The sequence below is a fragment of the Phyllopteryx taeniolatus genome, chromosome 2, assembly GCF_024500385.1.
Source record: "Phyllopteryx taeniolatus isolate TA_2022b chromosome 2, UOR_Ptae_1.2, whole genome shotgun sequence".
Lineage (NCBI taxonomy): Eukaryota > Metazoa > Chordata > Actinopteri > Syngnathiformes > Syngnathidae > Phyllopteryx > Phyllopteryx taeniolatus.
Window position 1 is genome coordinate 11,841,119 of NC_084503.1, and position 24,017 is coordinate 11,865,135.

General features: G+C 40.4%; 1 protein-coding gene across 1 annotated transcript in view; it reads left to right on the forward strand.

The window, feature by feature from the left end:
- trip4 (thyroid hormone receptor interactor 4) overlaps positions 1-24,017 on the forward strand; it is a 131,584-nt gene that overhangs the window by 20,325 nt on the left and 87,242 nt on the right. Inside the window, exon 12 of the mRNA XM_061760750.1 lies at positions 21,939-22,041. Coding sequence (XP_061616734.1) covers positions 21,939-22,041 — 103 coding nt within the window. The remainder of the gene's footprint in view (positions 1-21,938; positions 22,042-24,017) is intronic.

Here is a 24,017-nt window from a genome sequence, read left to right on the forward strand (position 1 = left end):
GACAGTTATTTCAGTGATTACCGCCTGCAAAGCAGATTTGATTAGCTGAAAGGGTGGCGGAACTCACGTGATTGGTCGGTACGGTTAATCACTACCATAAAGCCTGTAATATGGTGCGGTGCTTAAAATACAAGCACCGCCATATGTCTTGAATTATAACCTTTCGTTTTTGGCTATGGTGTCGGTCCGTTTTGGACTGCTTCTGGGTCCGACTGCGGTTCGCCAGTTACTGACCTCTGTTTTAAACAATTTTGCCACAATTGAGTGAGCCAGAGCGAGCTATTAAGCTCCTTAGCAAACTAGCTAGTTAGCTTGTGGGATAGCAAATGTAATAAATAACTTAACTTTCCCCAAAATGTCCTAGTGTGCATCTACAGAGCCAAAGCGGTTCCCCCAGCGGCTCACTGTGTTGTGAGCGGCACGCCGGGTGTTACCACAACAATAAAAATTTATAGAGTCCGGAAAAAAGTCTTGTGTCCATTGTATTTATGGGACGATAACCCGCACTACTCAGAATCAGAATAATCTTTATTTGCCAAGTATGTCCAAAAACACACAAGGAATTTGTCTCCGGTAGTTGGAGCCGCTCTAGTATGACAACAGACAGTCAATTGACAGAGAACACTTTGGAGACATAAAGACATTGACAAAGAAACAGTCACTGAGCAGTAAAGGGTTGCTTGTTATCTGGTAATGCCGGTACATTTATTTGTATTTTTTTTTGACAATTGTGCAAAAAGATGCAGTGTCCCCCTACAATTAGAGCAGTTTGAATGATTAATATTGCAATAGTCCGGTGCAATGAACATTGTGCAAAGGGCGCCGAGAATTCAAGGAGTGTATGCGGTTTAAAGTGACGAGTAGTGCGATAATCTGGGACAATGTTGGTTGTGCAAATGTTGCAGATACTCCTCAATCAGTGTGCAAATGGAGCAGATGCTACTCTGGCATGAGTGGCCAGTATATGCAAATAGTGCAGCATGGCGAGACAACTACAGCGAGTAATACATAATTGGCCCCACAGAAATGTGACAATGAACTCAAGTCAAAAAATTGCCAGCATGTTGTAATGGAATTGTAGGTTAGGTGTTTAAGTTGTTGATCGCAAGAGGGAAGAAGCTGTTGGAATGTCTGCTAGTTCTAGTTTGCATTGATCGGTAGCGCCTACCTGAGGGAAGGAGCTGGAAGAGCTGGTGACCGGGGTGCGGAGGGTCCGAGAGGGTTTTGCACCCTCTTGTCTTAGTTCTGGCAGCGTGCAAGTCCTCAATGGTGGGTAGGGGGGTACCGACAATCCTTTCAGCAGTTTTGATTGTCTGTTGCAGTCAGAGTTTGTCCTTTTTTGTAGCAGCACCAAACCAGGCTGTGATGGAAGAACACAGGACTGATTCGATGACCGCTGTGTAGAACTGTCTCAGCAGCTGCGGTGGCAGGCCGTGCTTTCTCAGAAGCCGCAGGAAGTACATCCTCTGCTGTTCCTCAGTTTGGCTTACACCAAGACAGGACTCATACTTTTAGTGAATAATGATTTGCTGAAGCACTTTAGCAACATACACACATACCTCGGTAAACAATACTGTGCATCTGTGGATGCAGATTCACCAAGCTTTACGTGTCCTTGATTATTTTTGTGTCTCTCAGACGTGGGACGAACATCAAACGAGATCCCTGAATGGTTAATCAACAACCAATGATATTATTAAGTAGAAACATAAATTTAAGGATCTGCCCTCAGATTGGCTGGCGACCAGTTCAGGGTGTACCCCACCTCGCGCCCAGAGTTAGCTGGGATAGGCTCCAGCACGCCCGCGACCCTAGTAAGGATATGCGATACGGGAAATGAATGAATTAAATTTAAGACTGCTGGTTCACGTTTCATTGTAGAAATGTAATGAACTTTTGTTCAAGTGACCACTGTGACCCTTCTGTAGATCATTTCTTTAAATCATTATACATGTATATTTCATCCCACTGTATGGACGCTTGTGCCTTATACAGGGTTCCTACGCAAGTATGGAAAAGTATGAAATTTGATTTAATACATTTCCAGGTCTGGAAAAGTAAGGAAAATGGAAACTACTGTACGGAAACATATTCATGTTTCCGAGATTGTTACAACAGCTCTATTTTCTAAAACAAAAAATTCTGAATATCTTAAAAAAAAAAGAGATCTATTTGTTTTTTTTTTAAGGTGCTTGGAAGGGCAGCTACAATGTTTGTGTGAGAGCACACAGTATTATATCATGGTCTTGGTGAATACTTGATTCAGTTTGGTTCAGAAAATTCCATCAGTGTACATTATCAGCTAATAATGCACACCCTTCGAACGTCTTAAGTAGTTCTTGTCAAAACATCATTACATTGTTCCAAATTTATGCACAGCACCCTTGGCCATTACATTATATGAGCAAACGTAACAATCTGACACAGGCAGATTTTCTGATAAGTAAATGTGAAGTACTTTGAGGACAGAAATTAGCAAATTTACAATAATAATGAATGATTTAATCATTTACTTTTTTGGGTGATTACAACACCTTTGATGACTGGAATGCTGCTGAGGAATTGAGGGGAAAAATGGAGACAGAAGCGGCAAAAAGAGTTAACTCCATAAGATTTCAATCACCTCGCAGATGAGAAGAATGAAATCAACACGAACAAAATAGGTGATTAAAATGTTAACACTTCCTGGTACAAAAACTGACAAATATGAACTGAACATTTCAGCGTTGATGTTGAATTATAACCTGTGACAATTTTATGTCACCGTCCAGTCAACGAAGACTGACAGAAAGTACAGCATTTCCAGCCTGAGAGCTTGCATCAACTGTCAAAATCATCTTTATTTGCCAAGTATGTCCAAAAAACACACAAGGAATTTGTCTCCGGTAGTTGGAGCCGCTCAATTACGACAACAGAGACAGACAGAGAACACCTTTGAGGCATAAAGACATTGAGAAAAACAGTCACTGAGTAATAAAAGGTTGCTAGTTATCTGGTAATGCCGGTACAATTATTATTATTATTATTATTTGACAATTGTGCAAAAAGATGCAGAGTCCTCGAGCACTTAGAGCAGTTCGAATGACTAATCTCGCAATAGTCCGGTGCAATGACCATTGTGCAAAGGGCGCCGAGACTTCAAGGAGTGCATGCAGTTTAAAGTGACGAGTAGTGCGATAATCTGGGACAATGTTGATTGTATAAATGTTGCAGATACTCCTCAGTCAGTGTGCAAATGGGGCAGATGCTACTCTGGCATGAGTGGCCAGTATTGGTCAACAACAGATATGCAAATAGTGCAGTGTGGCGAGACTACTTCAGTGAGTGGACGAGTAGTATATAATTGGCCCGACAGAAATGTGACAACAAACTCAGACAAACGAAATTGGCAGCATGTCGCAATGGAATTGTGAGTTAGCTGTTTAAGAAGTTGATTGCAAGAGGTAAGAAGCTGTTGGAATGTCTGCTAGTTCTAGTTTGCATTGATCGGTAGCGCCTACCTGAGGGAAGGAGCTGGAAGAGCCGGTGACCGGGATGGGGAGGGTCCGAGAGGATTTTGCATGCTCGTCTTAGTTCTGGCAGCGTGCAAGTCCTGTCACATATAAATATACCCAATTTATGTGTAAAAATAAAAAATAAAACGATTTTATTGTCATACCTGTGGTTGATATTTAACATTTCCAAACTAGAAATCTATTTGCTGGAGTACCGGAAAACGTTTACATTCCCTAAGAAAGTTGAGATTGGAATGACTCTTCATAGTCAGGCCCTCAGGTGTTGCAAGGGAAAAGAAATTATTTTAGTAAAACTTTCTATTTTGACTACAAAATGTATGAAATTATGAATTGGTAGTTTCAGTAATTCCTTTTGTTGACAAGTGACCATGGTATAAGCGGGTTAATGCCCTTCGAGGTGTCCAATTATCAGGGATTAATGGACTTTGCTGAAGCAATCGTCCTCCACTGCGCGTCGGTTCACGCCTCCACGTCATCCAATAATCTCTATTTGTCCACCTCGTTGGATTTATACGCGTCCAATCTTATAAAATCATCGTTGACGTACAGTAACTCATAATGGGTAGATGTAAATTCTCTACCAACTGGCTCTTAAATTCCAAATGTAAAGACTGGTTGGCCGAGGATCCCTTATTATTGCTCCCCCCCTATAATATTCTGGAAATTATTTGGCAACACAATGGCATATAAAGAATCGGAATGATACACATCTGTTTACTCAGATGTCAAAAATTATATCGAATTTTTTACTGAGAAGTCTGGAAATTAGGGTCTGGAAAAAGTATGGAAGTTTGAACTCTCAAATGTGGAGGAACATACTGCACATACTAAGTGAAACCATAGGCTTGCATACTACAACAGATGGCTACAAGGCTCGACACTTATCTGCAATAGAAGTGATGTTTTATGTTGAATTCCATTTGTGCAAGCTCTACCTCTGACCTCTGGAGTGGAGCTCCGTTGCTTGTTAGGCTAGTCGGCAGCTGAGTCTTATGCCTGCGTTTCCTTGTGGGGTAATGTGATATTTATATGCTGCAAGCCTTCCTGCCAGCTAAACACACACACACACAAAACTCTTAGGATATGCTGGATGCATCCCAAAGGAAATAAAGTTGCTCTGTATATGTAACATTCTGCAATTCCTTTCTGTCTTCCTATTTCCTCGATTTTGCATCCAAGTGTATGGGCTTCAGGCCAGGACTGTGGAGTAAATTTCCTTTTGCCGAGGTTTCAATTTATGTTCTATCAATGGACATCCACACTTTCTCTCTGCACAACCTCAGTTGCACACCAACACTCTCCCTACCTCACATTCCTCCCTTCTCCTTACTGGGCAGTTTGCCAGAGCAGAGAGGTCAAACATCATGCGATTCTGCAGTTGTGTGTAGAATGCATTCAGCCCATCGTCCCCAGGCATTGGTTGACAACCAAGCAAACCTCAGTCACAGGTTTCCGACAGCATGAAAAATACATAAAACCATCTGGCTGACGAAAATGGTCTGCTGCACTGTTTAGAATTGCACTGCTGTCCTCAGTCCACTTCACTGAATGTCAGTTTCTGCTGTCGGGATAATTGGCTGTGAAGTCCTTTTCTTTTATGTACAGCGTTGGCCTTTGTTCAGCTTAAATCATAAAACATAAGACAGCAATGATATTGAAGGTCAAGACTGAATGTGTTTTATTAACACATTCACTGCCATTGACTGCTTTAGAAGTCAATGTTAACTGGGAAGGCTGGCAGTGATTAAGAGGTTTATACCCTCATTTTCTATAGCAAAAATGTGGATGAAACATTACCGGTATTTCTTATTTGTATAGATCTGTGATTTTCAGTGTGTTTGCTTAGGTGTAAAAGTGTTAACATGAATGCCTCCAATGAAATAATGACATGTCAGTTAGGTGTACTTTCAAGGAATAGATAGAAAGCATTCTCAATTGACTTAACCAGTTCTTGTTTTTTTTTTTTTTGGGTAACATAAGTGGATGACTGCTTCTCAGTCTGAGAAAACACCTTTGTCATGTAAGTGTAATGTTTCTATTGCTTAGTACTTTCCAGACCTCTCTCACACTTACACATACAATAATCCTGAAGTAAAAAAATTTCACAAGGCAAAATCTAACACATTATAGCTGGAATAGATTTTAATTTCCAAGATTAAGAAATAGAAACTTTGTCTGAATTGATGTCATAGAGTGGTATATTTGGGCTCAATGTACTGTGTACATTGCCTTTTGTCCTAAGTTGTTCTCTGAAATAGTCCACTCTCCATTTGGGAAAAACCTGTGTGAAATGCCGAGAGGACTTCAATAACTTTCCAATATCAAATTCCCCAAAATGTACTGTAATGAAGCCTAGAATCTACTGTATATTTGTCAACTGTCTTCCCTCTGTCCATGTAAACTGTTTGTTTTCACTGGTCCCAAATGACCTTACCCCAGGCCATGCCTGTTTTTGCGTTTTGTGCTGTGATGTCTCCAAGTTTGTATTTATGTAAAGTCAACAAGAAACCATGCCTTCATATGGCATTACTAGGAAATACAGAATTGGTTTTCAACATTATTTCTTTACTTTTTTCCCAAAATACTATGCTTGTCACCAGTCAAATGTGATAACAAGTGTCAAGTTTGTTTGTGCTTCAGCTGTCTAAGCGATTTTGCCACAAGAACTTACAAAGCAGTTTGACAACCACAAGTATCTGGCATGAGGAAGAACCAGAGGGTTAGAAACTGAGAAAGTCTCTTCCAATGCAGGGTCAGATATTACAAACCTGATTGTTCTTTGTAGCGCTGGAACTTGTCATCTAAGCAACTTCCTCCTGAGAATATATTGTAAAAGGGAGCAGCAAGGGAGTCTACCCATTCTTATAGCATTATTAATCTTTGAAAATATCCAAGCCTTGAATTGTGTCTAGACACTAATGTAAGGCCACTCAGACGAGGCAATTTGTACCTTTCTTAGGCACGCTAGACAGCTAAACCTTTTTTTTTGCCACCATACCAGACCGAAGGAGCTGCAAGCTCTTTGTCTAACTCATTAAGTGTTGCCCGAACCATCAATATACTTCAGCCAACATTTTTTACCTCTGAAAGCTACAATCTCTGGTGAACTTTTATCCAGGTCAAACATTTCTTAATTAAAGGTAACAAAATATTCTATGATCCAACCGCAGCACTGCAAATTTAAAACCTCGGTGCATGGCTTGCCAAAACCTATGTTATGCTGGATTTTGCATGCCAGATGCATATCTACAACAGATATCATTTAAACGATAGCTTCTGATCTTTCATACACGTTTCATTTAAAATGTACTCATTATTGGAAAATGTTCAACATTTTATCATTTAAAAAGTATTCTAGTTGCAAAAAATAAATAAATAATTAAAAAAGCAGTAAACAAACTTACACCAATGAAAAAGTAACCTCTGTTCCAGAGAGAATTTAGTAAATGATTGTTTGTGGCTTACTGTATCGCCTGTACTAGAAAAAAAATCTTATTTTAATGAAACAATCCTTTATTTATTTGTATTTTTAATATAGTTTCACTATTACGAGTAATTCTGCATGCCTGTTTTGCCTTTTTTTTTTTTTTTTATTGACGATACTACTGAAAATATGAATTTTCCTTGTGGATGAATAAAGTTTCTAGCTTTCCTAACAAGCATACACTGAGAATGCTGCAAATCCATTTATTCCATGATGAATTATCATTGTTTTTAAAACTGTCCTCTCAATTGTTAATTAATTTTTGGAGTTGCCTTTTTACTATTTGCTTCAAATATTTCCTGATATTCCAACCATATTTTGGGAATTGTATTGAACCATATCCGGCAGAAGCTGTTGCCACGCTGCAGTGGGCAAATATGCTATCAAATGCTTTTGCAGACTCAGTCTGTGGGGGAGAATATTGATTTATATGCAACATCATTCCCTTTCCACTGAAATGCTTGTGGTGTGTGCAGCAATAGTGCGATTCAGCATGACTACTTTAATAATGCTGGCACTTCACTTTTAACTGCACACTGCCAGTACTGTTAGTTTAAAATCATGATCACTTCTTTGCAAAACAAACAATGTCTTTGGTCATGGCAGATGAATTCCGATGAATCTTCTTTTTAAATTAGATAAGGAGCTCCGTGAATATTTTTCCATGTATTTTAAATCCAGATTCAATTACAATGATATTGAAATGTGGTAAAATACACAAGGCCATCATCTTCTCTAACCTCCTTTAGTTTAAAGTGGTTTAATTGTAATAAGTTTGAAGAATTGTCTCCTGTGTAGAGAAACTACACTCGAAATATGCTTTTATTCACCTGCATATCGGAATTAATGAGAAAATCCGAGATATTTGAAGGTAGAGCTGCACAATTATGGCCATCAATATTGTAATCACGATTATTAATCACAATTATTCCTCATGAAAGGGGAAAATCTTTATTTTTATTGCACTACTTTTCAACAAACAATATGTAAGAGTTTTCAGTGCAAAATTAATCTTAAAATAAGAATAAATGATAGATAATAATAAAAAATTTAAATGTAGCCCAAAAAAATTCTACTTTACCAAGTGCACGAATTGCAAATTAATGGAAGCAAATTCATCCATCCATCCATCCATTTTCTGAGCCGCTTATCCTCACAAGGGTCGCGGGAGTGCTGGAGCCTATCCCGGCTATCATCGGGCAGGAGGCGGGGTACACCCTGAACTGGTTGCCAGCCAATCGCAGGGCACATACAAACTAACAACCAGCCGCACTCACACCTACGGGAAATTTAGAGACTTCAATTAACCTACCATGCATGTTTTTGGGATGTGGGAGGAAACCGGAGTGCCAGGGGGAAAACCCACGCAGGCACGGGGAGAACATGCAAACTCCACACAGGCGGGGCCGAGGATTGAACCCCGGTCCTCAGAACTGTGAGGCAGATGCTCTAACCAGTCGTCCGCCAGAAGCAAATACAGTTAATGCATAAAACGCAATAACATTAGGCTGTAAGCACCTGACATTTTATTTGAAAATCCCCGTCAATACAGTGAATTGTCAAGGACGGTACGTCTCCGTTCTGCTGCTTGACCATTGGTCGGTCGTGCACGGTCACAAAACTGCAAAGAACTCGACAGTTGTGATTTCCCCCTTTGTTTACTCCCGGCCTTTTTAACTATGGTCTGGCCAGCCAAAAACTTGAAGTCAAGGGAGCTGCTACATCGATTGTTAATAGTGTCTTACCGTGACACGCCACCTCCAGGCCAATGTGCTGAGAGGGTCAACTTACAAATAAAAGCTTCATATATTACTACATTGGACATCAATGCCATTTTAAGCTTTTATTTTGAAGTTGGCCCTCGAGCACGATGCCGTCGCTTAATGAAGCTTTAACCATGCTTTCGCCCCCTGGTGGCTGACTGACTACGTTGTGGGCACTGCTGCAAATGAAGCACTTTTTATATACAGAAGTGCCCGCATTTTAATAAAAAATTTATTTATTTTTTTTTAAATCGCAGACGATCAGGCTCATTTAATCGCGACAGGCAAAAGTGTGATCACGATTAAAATGTGATTAATTGTGCAGCCCTACCTGAAGGGTAGAAGATAAAATTAGTAAATATGAAAAATGTTGTACTTTGTAGTGCTCTGAGAAAAACAAAGTTGGAAATAAGATTCAGGAACCAACATGATCATGAATGTAGTATTCTATCCATGCATAGATCCTCAACACCGCTTATCCTGTTGAGGGCCGCGGGACGCTGGAGCCTATCCCAGCTGACTTTGGGCGAAAATAAATGGAGTATTCATGTCATTAATCTTATTTCCAATTTTGGGATTTCAGTAACTACTTTTCAGAAGCCCAAAGGGATTTTCTTTAAAAGGCTATTTTTAATGCAGAACAAAACAAATTCTAACACTGGAATCAATTCACCATCTAGACAGGACAAGTAAAATTCTATCTTTAAGATTCTGCAGCAATTATTTAAGGTCAATGAACCCATGACTAATCTATGCCAGCTGCTTGGCGGGAAAATATTGAGACAGTACATCTAAAAGAGGATCCCAGTAGTGAAAAGGCACAAATCGAAATAAATAAAGACACACTTTTTTGGGGTGAGGAACAACTTGACTGGCCAAAAAAACCCTATAAAACACATTTGGTATTAACTGTGTAAGCCAGTCCCATAAACACCACTCCAATCACACGCCAAAATCTTTCCAGAAAGGTGGAAGCTGTTATAGGTGCAAAGCGGGTGACCAACTCGAGGTGTAGAACTAACCGCTTGGTCTTAGAAACACTTGAAACTTGCCCTCAATAGGATTTAAGGAAATCAAGGGATTTCTTCTAAAGTCCTCCCGTGGTTGTCTTTGAAAGTTACATTTCCACAGTGTTTGAGTGAACACACATGGGAAGGCTACAACTGAACATCAAAGAAACTACCCCCCTTTAGAGACTGCGCATGTTCATAAACTCCCCTCAATTTCCATGTTATGAAATCATATGCCTGCTGTGAAATGCTTTGTTACTTTTGGGAACATGACAGCTTTTTTGCTGACCGCACCTGTGCTACGAAGAGCTGGGTTTGTGGGTCTGATTTCTAAAAAGAAAAGATTTGGTGGAAACTGAGAGGTTTTAAGGACTTGGATTCTCTGGATTCTTTTATTTGAAGTCAGGGTTTGGAAGCTGTGTCCTTGCAGTGTTTAAGTATGTGTTGTACAGGAAACCAGTGAGCATGCTGTGCATTGTGTCTTGCGATACAGTCTTTTCTTCAGAATTTAGTCATCATTTCAACAGTTGGCAAGCAGATGGTTAAATGACTGAAAGAGAGAATACTCTCCCTTAGAAAGTTCCCACGGTTACCTCTTTGAGACTTAAAAACTTACCCTGTTGTCAGGCAGTCTTGTTTGCTTCTTGCCAGAGGGCCACTGCGGGAGGTGAAGTCATAAACATGGCTGGGAAAGTAGAACTAAGCTTTGCAAGAAAGTCTGTGTGAATCTCTTTGCGAAACCACATGGCTTTACTGCACCTGTCAGCACGACAGTCCTAGTGCTAGCTGAAGGGCTAATCTGTGGCTGGCTTTCAACCAAAATTCTGCCAGAGCTGAATTGTTATGCACACAAGAACACATACAATTGATGAAAATACCTCTTGCAGCAGAATGTGGGCTCAACATTCCACATAATAATTACACTTTGGCCATTTCTATAAATCTTTCAGACTCTTAGAGTTGAATGCACAGAAACAGTAATGTTTTTTTACAGGCATTTTCAGGTATTATGTTGAAGTGTATTCTCAAAGCTAAATCATTTACCTAAGCACAGTAGCTTGTCACTGGGGTGGTGAATTTACTTCTTTCAACATAGCTGTTGATTTTGGACATTGAAAAGCTATAGCCTGCTAAAAGGCCATCGAGAGGTATTTTAGCATTGATTGTACTCCAGGGACATGCATTAAATTGATTCCTAACTGCACTTAAGGACTTTGAGGGATGAAAATCGCAGGTTCACTCTCAATTCACCATGTTTTGCCAATGATTACTATAGTATCATGATACGGCACAAATCGATGTAGCGGAAGAAAAAAAGAATGATCCCTCAAGATTTCTGTGTAACCAAAGGGACAACTTTTAGGGACATTGTTTTTACAGTATCGTCTGTTTTACAGTGTCGACATTAATTAGGGAGAATACAGGTTTGACCTAGGAAATATTAACATTTGATGCTGGTTTACTGTATGGAAACTTGATAGATAATGTTGTAACACATTGCAATGTAAATATGTTGTCAATGTTTCTGTTGTATAGAAATTATGCCAGAAACAATAATCATACTATTAACATTTTAGTCTTATCTTAAATCAAGTTTTGTAAGTATTTCAAACAAGAGCGATGAGTGACATCGTCATTCGACTGTGTGTCTGTAACATGATTTAGTAAGCACGACCACACCAAATCACTATAAGAGTAATTCCAGCTGTGGTCTCTTGAACAAACAGATTCATGTCATTTCCATTCTTTTCAACGGGAAAAGATGATTTGAGACACGAGTATGTATGTGCAGCACAGACCAGAAGTGCATCATGATCTTAGACAACAGAGATAGATGAAACAACTTTACTCATCATCAGCTATATACTTTTTATCCTGCTCATCTTGTAGTAGTTATACAGTGGACCCGGCTTGATCCTGAATAGCGAAAATCCATGGTAAAATAATGCCAAAAAGCATTTTCTATGCAAAACGGTGGTCGTTTTCCCTCACCCAAAAAAAAGAAAAATCTCTTATTAAAAATCTGCGAATAAGTTAATCTGCCGTTGCCGAACTGCGAATATGCAAGGGTCAACTGTACATATATTTCTGTATATTTTGTATTATCAATATTTATATTAATCTTTTGTCTTCAGGAATAGTAACGTGGTGACCACTACTAGCACCCTCCGTTGACCAGCTACAACTATCTTAATATATGTATCCCTTTTGTGGAGTGAAATGTTAATTAAGTTGCACATGCACAGTAATAAAAGCTTCTAAAAAGGAAAGCTCCCTTTTTTCCTCTCTGGTATGGTTATTAAAAATGTAAAAGTTCTGAAGCTGGTCTTTGAGACTCCCAGATAAATTAATGTTCACTCTCGAAATTGACACCAGTTGATTCTGTCGGTGCAGGACTGTTTAATTTTTAATCATCACCATGCATCACATCCAACTTGTGCTTGAGATTCATCAATGACGAATAATTTGCAATGAACTACCTGTTCACATTGAAGTAGCCATATTTTGGAGTAGCTCTAAAATCACTGAACGAGTAATGTAGATTAGAAGACTAAAACAAGACTGACGCAAATATTTAACTGAGATGTAAAGTACAACAAATCAGCTATCCTTTATGTTTCTATTACAGGCACTCTGTTTGAGTTTCCTTGTTTACATGTGCTGTCGTCTATTCTTGTGCAGCAATGGAAAAACAAATAATCATGCTATAGCGTGCAATGACATAAACAGCAGTTACAGTGAAGCTTCCTGCAGACAGCTGTGTTCTGTGAGAAGGGTTGATGAATGCAAAATAACAGGCTTGTGTCGCTTACTGAACATGATGGATTAAAGAACATTTGGTGTACAATTGCTTCTGCGCACAGTTCCCAACAACACCCTTTCACCTCCCGCATGTAACTCATATCTCAGACTACCCATCTGTTTCTTCCTCCCCTGGTGAAATAAACAGCCTTGACAGGACTGGTTAAGCAGTGCTTCCAGGAAGAGTCACTATATGTATTTTTGTATCCATCAACATCTGCCTTTTTGTTTCAACCTCCTCACCCACCCTTTCCTGTTATAGTCTGTCCTTCTCACCATATCACATTCTTTATGTTTACTCTCTAGTTCCCTGTCTCTTTATTCTCCCCCCTCACACTCCCCTTCCTGCTTCAATCCACGCTACTCATTTTTAAAAGCCACATGCTCCCAGCCCGTCTGGCTCAGTTTCTCCCTGCCAATGAAGGCCTTTTTATTGGGCTGAGATTGTGTGCAGCCAAGCAGTGCCTGACTGGGGCCAGCCACACACACACACACACACACACACACACACACATACACACATGCGGGTGCACACACACACACACCAATGCCACTTCCTCTCCTCCCCCCTGCAGCATAGCCCTCTCCACATGCCTGTTCTGGTCTGGTCCTGTCGCCCAGAAGGAGATTACTTGTTTCTGCTGCCCTTAATTGCTGACAGCAGCTGAGTGGAGTCAGAGAGAGAGAGACATTGTAGAAAGCTGGAAGAGGGTACACTGTTTAGCTTGTTGAGCTGTTATTTGACATGCATGGAGTTTCTCTTCCTTGCCTCAAAGAAATGGCTCTGAATTTTCTACTTTTGTAAAGAGCCAAGTTATTACTAACCAATGGTACATTACACAGAGCCACAGACTAATAGTGTGCACAGAATAGGATTAATTAAAGGGTTTAAACAATGCGCACGCTAAACCTTGCTACTTACTGGTGCCTGGTTTGAATGTTAGGTACATTTACACAACAACAATTTAGTAATAACAGCAAAGATTTTTGTGACTGTTTTTTGAGAGATAAAACATCGAGACGACAACATTTTAAAAACATTACTGAAAGTGCTCTCCAGCGATAGCACATCGTAAAGGTACATAACACTTGCAGACTACCCACTTGCACACCAACTGAACGTGTCTTTTGAATACCCTTTGTTACAAGAATAATTTGATTCACGTAAGTAATGCAACTGAACTGGACATTGTAATGCTGCAGTACACATAGACCTGTTGGACGAGCGTATATAACAAATCGTTAGACCAATTGCATAATTGCCAGTCATTTTTGAGTGTTTTCAAAAAACAAGAACAAAATTGCAACATATTCCACAAGAAGAGTCCAGTTGTCTCATTTCAAACTTTGCGGCTTAGCATGACTTGGATGACTCAGAATCTAAACAGACATAAAGAAAAAACAAGAATTTTAGCAAGCACATTGGTATACATATTGGCAGGCACAATTCCCTCATTTTCTGAGACTTGTTTGAGCTTTTAGATGAAAAGTGAAAATCAACTGTCATTTCCAAATGACCCGTTTCCCAAATGTTTGCCGTGTAAAATGCACAGTATGTGCATTTTCCCTGCCCCTACCATATTAACACCTATCATTTTCAAGAAGCAATAATTAATTAGCCTACTATTTACTATTAGACCTTGTTATGAGGGTGTTGCACTGTCCCTTATTAAAGAATCCAAGTGAACTTATCAGTGAAGATTTTATTGAGTGGCACGGTGACTGACTGGTTAGCACATCTGCCTCACAGTTCTCAGGACCCAGGTTCAAATCTGGCCTCGCCTGTGTGGAGTTTGCATGCTCTCCCCCTGCCTGCATGGGTTTTCTCCAGGTACTCCGGAGGATAAGTGAAGACTCTAAATTCCCCGTAGGTGTGAATGTGACTGCGAATGGTTGGTTGTTTATATGTGCCCTGCGATTGGCTGGCGACCAGTTCAGGGTGTACACCGCCCCTCGCCCAGAATCATCTGAGATAGGCTCCAGCACGCCCGCAACCCTAGTGAGGATAAACGGTATGGAAAATGGTTGGATGGATTTGATTGAATTTACTGTCTCTTGATGTTGTGGTTATATTCAGTATTGTTTGTGTAAATAATCTTTTATAAACTTTTGTTAAATTGCAGAATCCACTTAAAGTTTGTTGCCACCTGCATAACTGTAACCCATGATGTATCTGTATTTTGTGAAGAATCATCTGTAATTGGTTGTAAAACTCAAGCAGAGCATTTTTAATGCTCAGGTCAGAAGGACTGCACAGTCTCAGATTTTTGGTGCTACAACCTAAAATACCCACGTACAAATGATAGTTATTTGAGGAACTGCGACTGTGACTTGGAACACCTATTAATTAATGAATTTGATTTGACAGTTATCCTCACCAGCAATATTTTCATGTGAATCTAATTAATATTCTACTGTGCGTGTGTGTGTGTGTGTGCGTGCCTTCCTGCCTGCGTGTGTACGTCCGTGCGTGTGTCTTTGTGTTTCAAACATCAATTGAATTTCTAAGCAAGTCTTCTCTCACTCTGTTAGATCCTTCCTTGCTGATGAATATGGAGTGCTCTAGCAAAGTCTTGTCACTCAACCACAATGTTAAGTGCCCTTTTGATTAACGTGAAATTGAAACAACTCGATGGGGGAGGTAGTGAGGCAAAGTAGCACATTCATTAGCTTTAAATGCTAATTAGTTAATGGATGATGAAAAAAGTAGATAACTGGAGGGTGGGGATTCACATGAACACACTTTTCTACTGCTATGCTGGTTCAATCTGAATTTAGGACCATGCACCATTTTGTTTTCTTCAGTACCTTAGAGCACACAGCCATCTTGAGGCTCATTTCCTTAAGGTGTGGTTATCAATTCTTCTGTTTCGTCTGTCTGAGATGACATGAGTGCATACTCTGTGGTATGCAATATTCCACTTCATGTGCTTGAGGTCCCATTTACTTCAGGCTACTGTCATTGCTCTTTGATACTTTCACTATGAGCAGGACCACCGCGGTCAAATGATATGTTTGCACAACTACTCCCTTGGTGGGATAAAATAATAACAAAGTTGTCAAACAATACCTGTTCCCATGGCTCTGCAAAAATAACTACTGTAAATATGCATGTTATGGCACCTTGTAAAGAATCAATATGTGCATGCCTGTTCCCAGTCTTTTGAATACCCTTTGTTGGGGTACTGTATGGAATGGTGGATGGACAACTGGTCCTCGGACAACTGGTCCTCAAAAGTGCATACCTAGGACAACTGGTCCTCAGAAATGTGGACAGCTGGTCCTTGCAATACATTTAACAGCTCATTTCTTTTTAATAAAATTTAAGACCATAAATTGCTAACAAATGCATTTTTATTACAAATAACACACCTAACCCTACAAATCAAGTAAAAATTATCACACTTTTTTTTTTACAAATCAGATATATTTATCATAATTATATATGTATTCTCACTGTATATCAACAGAGCAGGTCAAGATGATGGGTTGTCCACCACGCAGGTTGTGGCTTATGCCACACTAGTGATGTTTGATGTGTGTGTGTGTGACAAGTAGTTTTGAGCAAAGTATGTGCACATTTATTTAACAAAATTACAATACCTTATTATATACTTCTTCTTCTTTTCCTTTCGGCTTGTCCCGTTAGGGGTCGCCACAGCGCGTCATCCTTTTCCATGTAAGCCTATCTCCTGCATCCTCCTCTCGAACACCAACTGCCATCATGTCTTCCCTCACGACATCCATCAACCTTCTCTTTGGTCTTCCTCTAGCTCTCTTGCATGGCAGCTCCATCTTCATCATCCTTCTACCAATATACTCACTATTTCTCCTCTGGATGTGCCCAAACCATCGAAGTCTGCTCTCTCTAACTTTGTCTCCAAAACATCGAACCTTGGCTGTCCCTCTTATGAGCTCATTTCTAATTTTATCCAACCTGGTCACTCCGAGAGTGAACCTCAACATCTTCATTTCCGCCACTTCCAACTCTGCTTCCTGTTGTGTCTTCAGTGCCACTGTCTCTAATCCGTACATCATGGCTGGCCTCACCACTGTTTTATAAACGTTGCCCTTCATTTTAGCAAAGACTCTTCTGTCACATAACACACCTGACACCTTCCTCCACCCGTTCCAACCTGCTTGGACCTGTTTCTTCACTTCCTGACCACACTCACCATTGCTCTGGACGGTTGACCCCAAGTATTTAAAGTCCTCCACCCTTGCTATCGCTTCTACCTGTAGCCTCACTCTTCCCCCACCACCCCTCTCATTCATGCACATATATTCTGTTTTACTTAGGCAAATCTTCATTCCTCTTCTTTCCAGTGCATGCCTCCATCTTTCTAACTGTTCCTCTAGCTGCTCCCTGCTTTCACTGGAGATCACAATGTCATCTGCAAACATGGTCCACGGGGATTCAGGTCTAACCTCATCTGTCAGCCTATCCATCACCACTGCAAACAGGAAGGAGCTCAGGGCTGATCCCTGAGCAAATACTCACTTCTGTCCTGATTCTAGCCTCCGCTACTCTTTCCCATAACTTCATTGTGTGGCTCATCAACTTTATTCCTCTATAGTTCCCACAGCTCTGCACATCACCTTTGTTCTTAAAAATGGGCACCAGAACACTTTTCCTCCATTCCTCAGGCATCTTCTCACCCGCTAGAATTCTATTGAACAAGCTGGTCAAAAACTCCACAGCCACCTCTCCTAGATGCTTCCATACCTCCACAGGAATGTCATCAGGACCAACTGCCTTTCCATTTTTCACCCTCTTTAATGCCTTTCTAACTTCCCCCTTACTAATCATTGCCACTTCCTGGTCCACCACACTTGCCTCTTCTACTCTCCCTTCTCTCTCAGTTTCCTCATTCATCAACTCCTCGAAGTATTCTTTCCATTTTGCTAGCACACTGCTGGCACCAGTCAACATATTTCCATCTCTATCCTTAATCACCCTAACCTGTTGCACATCCTTCCCATCTCTATCCCTCTGTCTGGCCATCCTGTATAGATCCTTTTTCTCCTTCTTTAGTGTCCAACCTGCCATACATGTCATCATATGCCCCTTGTTTGGCCTTTGCCACCTCTACCTTCGCCCAGTGTTGCATCTCAATGTATTCCTTTCGCCTCTCCTCTGTCCTCTCAGTGTCTTAGCTAACCTTTTTCCTTGTATGATTTCCTGTATTGTGAGGTTCCACCACCAAGTCTCCTTCTCTCCTTTCCTTCCAGAAGATACACAAAGTACTCTCTTGCCTGCCTCTCAGATCACCTTGGCTGCAGTGGTCCAGTCTTCTGGATGCTCCTCCCGTCCACCGAGAGCCTGTCTCACCTCTTCCCGAAAAGCTGCACAACACTCGTCCTGTCTCAACTTCCACCACATGGTTCTGTTCTCTGCCTTTGTCTTCCTAATCTTCCTCCCCACCACCAGAGTCATCTTACACACCACCATCCTATGCTGTCTAGCCACACTCTACCCTACCACTACCTTACAGTTGGTAAACTCCTTCAGATTATATCGTCTGCACAAGATGTAATCCACCTGCGTGCTTCTACCTCCGCTCTTGTAGGTCACCCTATGTTCGTGCCTCTTCTGGAAAAAAGTGTTCACTACAGCCATTTGCATCCTTGTTGCAAAGTCTACCACCATCTGACCCTCCAAGTTCCTTTCCTGGATGTCGTACTTACCCATCACTTCTTCATCACCCCAATTACCTTCACCAACATGTCCATTACAATCTGCACCAATTACGACTCTCTCTCTGTCTGGGACGCTCAGAACTACTTCGTCTAGCTCCTTCCAGAATTTCTCTTTCACCTCTAGGTCACATCCTACCTGTGGGGGATAGCCACTAATCACATTACACATAAAACCCTCAATTTCAAGTTTCAGCCTCATCACTCGATCTGATCTCACTCTTTTCACCTCTAAGACATTCTTAGCCAACTATTCTTTTAAAATAACCCCGACTCCATTTCTCTTCTACACCATGGTAAAATAATTTAAACCCTGCCCCTAAACTTCTAGCCTTACTGCCTTTCCACCTGGTCTCCTGGACACACAATATATCAATCTTTCTCCTAATCATCATTTCAACCAACTCCCAAGATTTTCCTGTCATAGTCCCCACATTCAGTTCTAGGCTCTGTGCTTTCCTCTTCTCTTTCAGCCGAAAAACCCGCTTTCCACCTCTTCTTCTTCTTCTTTGACTTCGACCCACAGTAGCTGAATTTCCAACGGCGCCCTGCAGGTTGACGGCGCCGGTGGCGGATGTTGTTAACCTGGGCCACGAGGGATCCGGTATGGAATTCTTTGGATGAACGCTCATATTTGTTTGGCAAAGTTTTAAGCCGGATGCCCTTCCTGACGCAACCCTCTGCATTTATCCGGGCTTGGGACCAGCCTCCAGTTTGCACTGACTTGTGCCCCCGATAGGGCTGCATTAACAATACCTTATTATATACTAATAACTTGAAAATAAAATTAACTTAATTTCATAAAAATTTGTCTGAATTATGTAAATCACATAGTTTCTTTGAAACCTAGCGGAGGACCAGTTGACCACCCATGGTGGTCCTAGAGCTGGGTTTTCAAACTCATTCTTGTTGCAAGCCACATTGTATTGATGGTTTCCCTTGGAGGGCCATTGTGACAGCAAACCCATATAAATGTACAACTGCATCATGGTATTATAGATACACAACAAGTTGTTATTTTTGACAAGACGTTACTATAGTGTGACTAATTTGGTCGCATATTTGCCCTAATTTCTGTGCGGTTTAAAAAAAAAAAAAAAGAGGGTCCACATATACGCCCAGCCATTTGAGGAAGAAAAGAAATGTGACACATGAAAGCCATCTGGTCTTAAACCAATCAGAAATGGTAAAGAATGAGGCAGGACCCTCCCTCTGATTGACCGTGTGCATGCCTCTGTGTTTGTGTGTGTGTGTGTGTGTGTGTGTGTGTGTGTGTGTTTGTCCGTCCGCGTGTAAATTTGTGTGTGTCTGCGCGTGCTTTTCAAATCCGGGCACTAGCGTACCCGTACCCGTATTCTGACGGTGAGCCGGTAGCTGCACAGTTACAGAAAGTTGAGTGGCATAAACTGAATTAGTTCCAAAGCCTAACGCCACTGTGACGATATGGGAACATTTTGGATTCATCAAAGACAACGCAACTTAAAACTTCAAAGTGACAAAATAAATTTTATGTACAACCACCCCACCCAATTTCTTCAACTGGGAATAAAAAACACCGTGGGACATTTCCCGTTTACCGTCAGCTTGCAGTTATGGAACCCTTTGCCCAAAAATGGAAATATAAACGCGACAGCGTATATGGCGCACATTTGCTCACATTATATACAGTATAGCATTAGTATTGTAAGAGATATAGCCACTGAATATGTTGACAAAGCAGCGTTTAAAGAAAGGCTGCAGACTTTTGAAAAGTAGTACAAATCTTGAATCAAAACAGGTTGCTTTTGTCCTACTTATTGTGCTGTTATTAATGTTGCTATACTTTGCACTTTGCGACTGGAAACTTGATTGGCAGTAAATTGCCTGTAAAGGCATTAATGAGTGTAATCTGTGCCAAATGTTTGTTCAAGTGCAATTTTTGTGAACAGAGTCTGTTTTATTTATTTTTATTCATCTAAGATATTTTGTTTATTGTTCTACAATGCCAATGTTCAATATATTCTTTGAATTAATTGTTTCCTAAAATGGAAGTACTTGAATTATTATGCTCTAATATCACTATATTAGTGGCATAGAAAACATAGATACTATTGTTTGTTGTGATAGTTTTTGGAAAGCTATATTGTCCTAAAAAAATTACATTAAAAAACTGAACACAATAAATTGAGAGAGCAATGGATAGCACAAAAATATTGTACAAGCAGTATAAAAAATGTTTTTTAACAAGTGATAAAAATCTGCAATATAGCGGGACAGCGAAGCAAGAACCGGGATATAGCGTAGGATTACTGTATTCGTATTCCGTGATGATAATTGCAGAGACTCATTGTATCAGGGTTAGGACTCATTGCTTCCAGACATGTGCATCATGGGACTCACATAGTTTCAAGTGTAAAATGATCTATTGTACTTTGAGGTATTGTTTTCCACTAGGATTTAAAAAATTAAGGAAAATAAAGTGCCTAACATAAGAACTGTCTTTACTCAGGATTAAAACACATTTTTAAAAGGGTTGAGGGTTACAATATTTGGTGGCTCACTGTGTTTTTAATAAGTTAAATAGAGGTCAGTAGCTCTAAAAACAACTCCCAGTGGCCTTTATAAAGAGAGAGAGAGAAAAAACCCGCAATATTTTTAGTAGGTTTTTAGTAGGTTCATTTTATTGTTCCTTTTTTGGCCCACAAACAAGTACAACCAACCTATTTCATTATAGTCTCACAACCTTCACCTTTTAGAACCTCTTTTAAATCACAGATCAATTTACTCAAGGACTGTAAGAAATGTTTTAAACTGCAGAGTGTGTACTTGACCACAGGACCCGAATTTAATTGGAATGTGCTATAGGATGAAGGAGACAAAGGACTTGACTTGAGTCACCATTTATCTTTGACTACTCTTAAGTGTTTACATATTTTATCAGTTGTGTATTGCACTCTGATCGACGGTCACGGACTGTAATCTGAAATGAATATCTCCATCACCTCTTCCCAGTTTGTCAGAGACCATATGGTTGGGTTACTGACTCTGATGATCTCCCCTAAAAGCCCCAAATTTGTCACAACCTTCAGTGCTCCTTTGAGGGAGACAGAGAAGCTGTGATTAAGTGAAAGGGGAGGTGTGGGGGAGTGGAAGCATGCTGTCAGGAAGAGAGCCGCTTCCTGGCTGCCGAGATGCAATCATGGGCACTATCTGATAGCACCGGGGGAAATTGGATGAACTAAGAGACATTGGCTGCCAGTGATGGAAAAGATGACTCCTTTGTCACTGTGTCAGTCAATTCCCTACTCTCACCTGAGAGACCAATCAATAACACGTAGAGAAATAGGTTTCCCTTTGTCTCTGGTCTCAGAAAAAAAGCTTCACATTATTACAAATTTGTTTTGCACGCAATATTTGTGAAAAATTACCGGTAATAATGTATTTATTGCTGAATCTGAAAAAGCCTCATGGCGTGTGGTTGGTGTTTGTTTTAATACACGTTGTCTTATTCCCATGTATAGCTACATGTTACTGTCCATAAGAGCCTGGTATCAGCTGTCATGATGAGCATGAACGCTGAATGATTCATTACACCGATACTGGGCATCACAAGCTTTAACATTCTGTGAATAATATGTACATTGACAATCAACATTTTAATGCTATTTCTCTCCATTTCTACCCACAGTTCCCTAATACATGCGAGGAGTCTGCGTCCCCATTTGTCTTCATCTGCAGTTACCCCCAGGAGCTGCTGGTGAAATTCCCAATGAAAGGGAAGCACAAGATCTGTAAGTCCCATTTCTTTTCATGACAGGAGAAGATAAGTGCTTAAAAATAGTCTCAGACACTTTAGGGTAATGGTTCTGTACTGCATTTTGCATGATCACTTGCATACACACATAAATGAATATGTAAAAGATGAATGCTGGTAACTATACTACAAGTGAAACGAAGGCGTACACACAACGCATTACCATGCGCTCATTCTCTCCAAGAGACATCTGCTGCAAAATGATGTACCTGTAAGCGCTTTTGTTAATATTTCAAAATCCTCTAAAGATTTAAGGATTGTTTATGCAGCTGTACTTCCTTTAGACCTTTCCAGATTAATTTGGTTTGTGGTTTGGTTTAATTTAGAGGTCATCAAAACAATTCTGCAGCTACATTTTTGTTACAGTTCAAGTTGTGGCTATTTTCAAAATGTATAGATGAAATTGGTGGTAATAAAGATGCCCACCATGAAAGCTCCAGTCACCATTTTATAAGAAGGATGCAAGGATGTAGTATTAGTATTTCCCAAAAGTTGTCTTTGTCAAAACATAAAAATGAGTACTTATGCCGCAAGCAGATAACTCACTTTTAAATGAGGCAGTCTCTTGATGCATGACTCTGTTTCCTGAACAGTACTCTTCAAACTATCACTTCACTGCACCTGCATTTGACGAGTGAGAAAACAGGTTTTTTAATCTGACTAATCCATCTCACCAGACTTCATACTCATATTACATCAGACTCATATTATTTGTTGCTGTTTTAAGGAAGTAGTGGAGTTTAGAAACAAACCGAAACAATAATGGCGAATAGCATGGCTATATCGTAATAGCAGCTGTTTTATTTGAACGAGACAACATTATTCAAAACGATTAATGAACAGGACTTAAGTCTTTTCTTGGTTGGCTTGCATTTGATGATCCAATTATTTTATTCAGACCCCCCAATCCCTTCCAAATTGCCTGCCTTTTTCAAAAATGTTTTGGGTTGCTTTTTCCCAAGATGGTTATGTGAAAGTTTTATAAAACACCTATCTGCTTTGTAGTGTGTATGGGTTAAATAAAAAATTTAATTAATTTAGGAGAAAAGAATAAGCCGGAAGCGATGCCTGCGTTACTTCCGGTTTAGCGTAATTTTAAGTTTGTTAAAATCAAACAAATTTTATCTAGTAAAGGGGCACCACATCACTTTTTATGGGGATAAGATTTCGGGAAAGTGACGAGAAACCTTTTTATCAGTCTCGTAATCTGAATGTTGCTACACTTTATGAAATTTCGAGTTCTAGATGACAGAGGTTTACTTAAACTCAGAACACACAAAATACAACAAAGAGTGGAATTGTATAGTATATTCAATGACATCTACAAGGGATCTAGAGGGAAACACACAAAGGGGTCTAACTAAAGAAATAAAACCACACTAATAATGATAAAAAGGAGGAAAATAGGCGTACAAAAAGGGAAATAGAATATTGTGTGTTGGACTAAAGTTGAAAACGTGAGCGTTTGCTGCGTCCAGTGCGGACGGGGGAGAGAGAGAGAGGAAAAGGTTGAGATTTTGTCTGAAGCTAGTAATTTCCCCGAAATTATTAGGCACTAATATTGTACAGTCTGGCAAAAGTTTGTCGTGTCTACTCACGACCGTAGGCTCAAGCTGGTGGGTGGTCTCTCTCGGGGCATGTCTCAGGGAGCACGGAGGCAGATTTGGTTGAAGAAGGGGAAAATGTCGAAAAACAAAAGAGGCGGAAGACAAAAAATGGTTGTTCGTCACGCCTCCTTCGGAGAGTATGACCGTTTCTCTTCCTGACTTTTTTGTGGCGAGAAGCGTACCTGGTACCTTAGTAGGAGCTGCCCTGATCGCCTAGCGGTGGCCCACGGATAGGCTGGGAAGCCGAGTCTGTTCTCATGCCGGCCTTTGCGGTTATGGAGCCGTGTGCCCGAACAAAGAAAGGGCAGGGGGGAAGGGTGGCCGAAGCCAGCCCGTGGCTGGCATA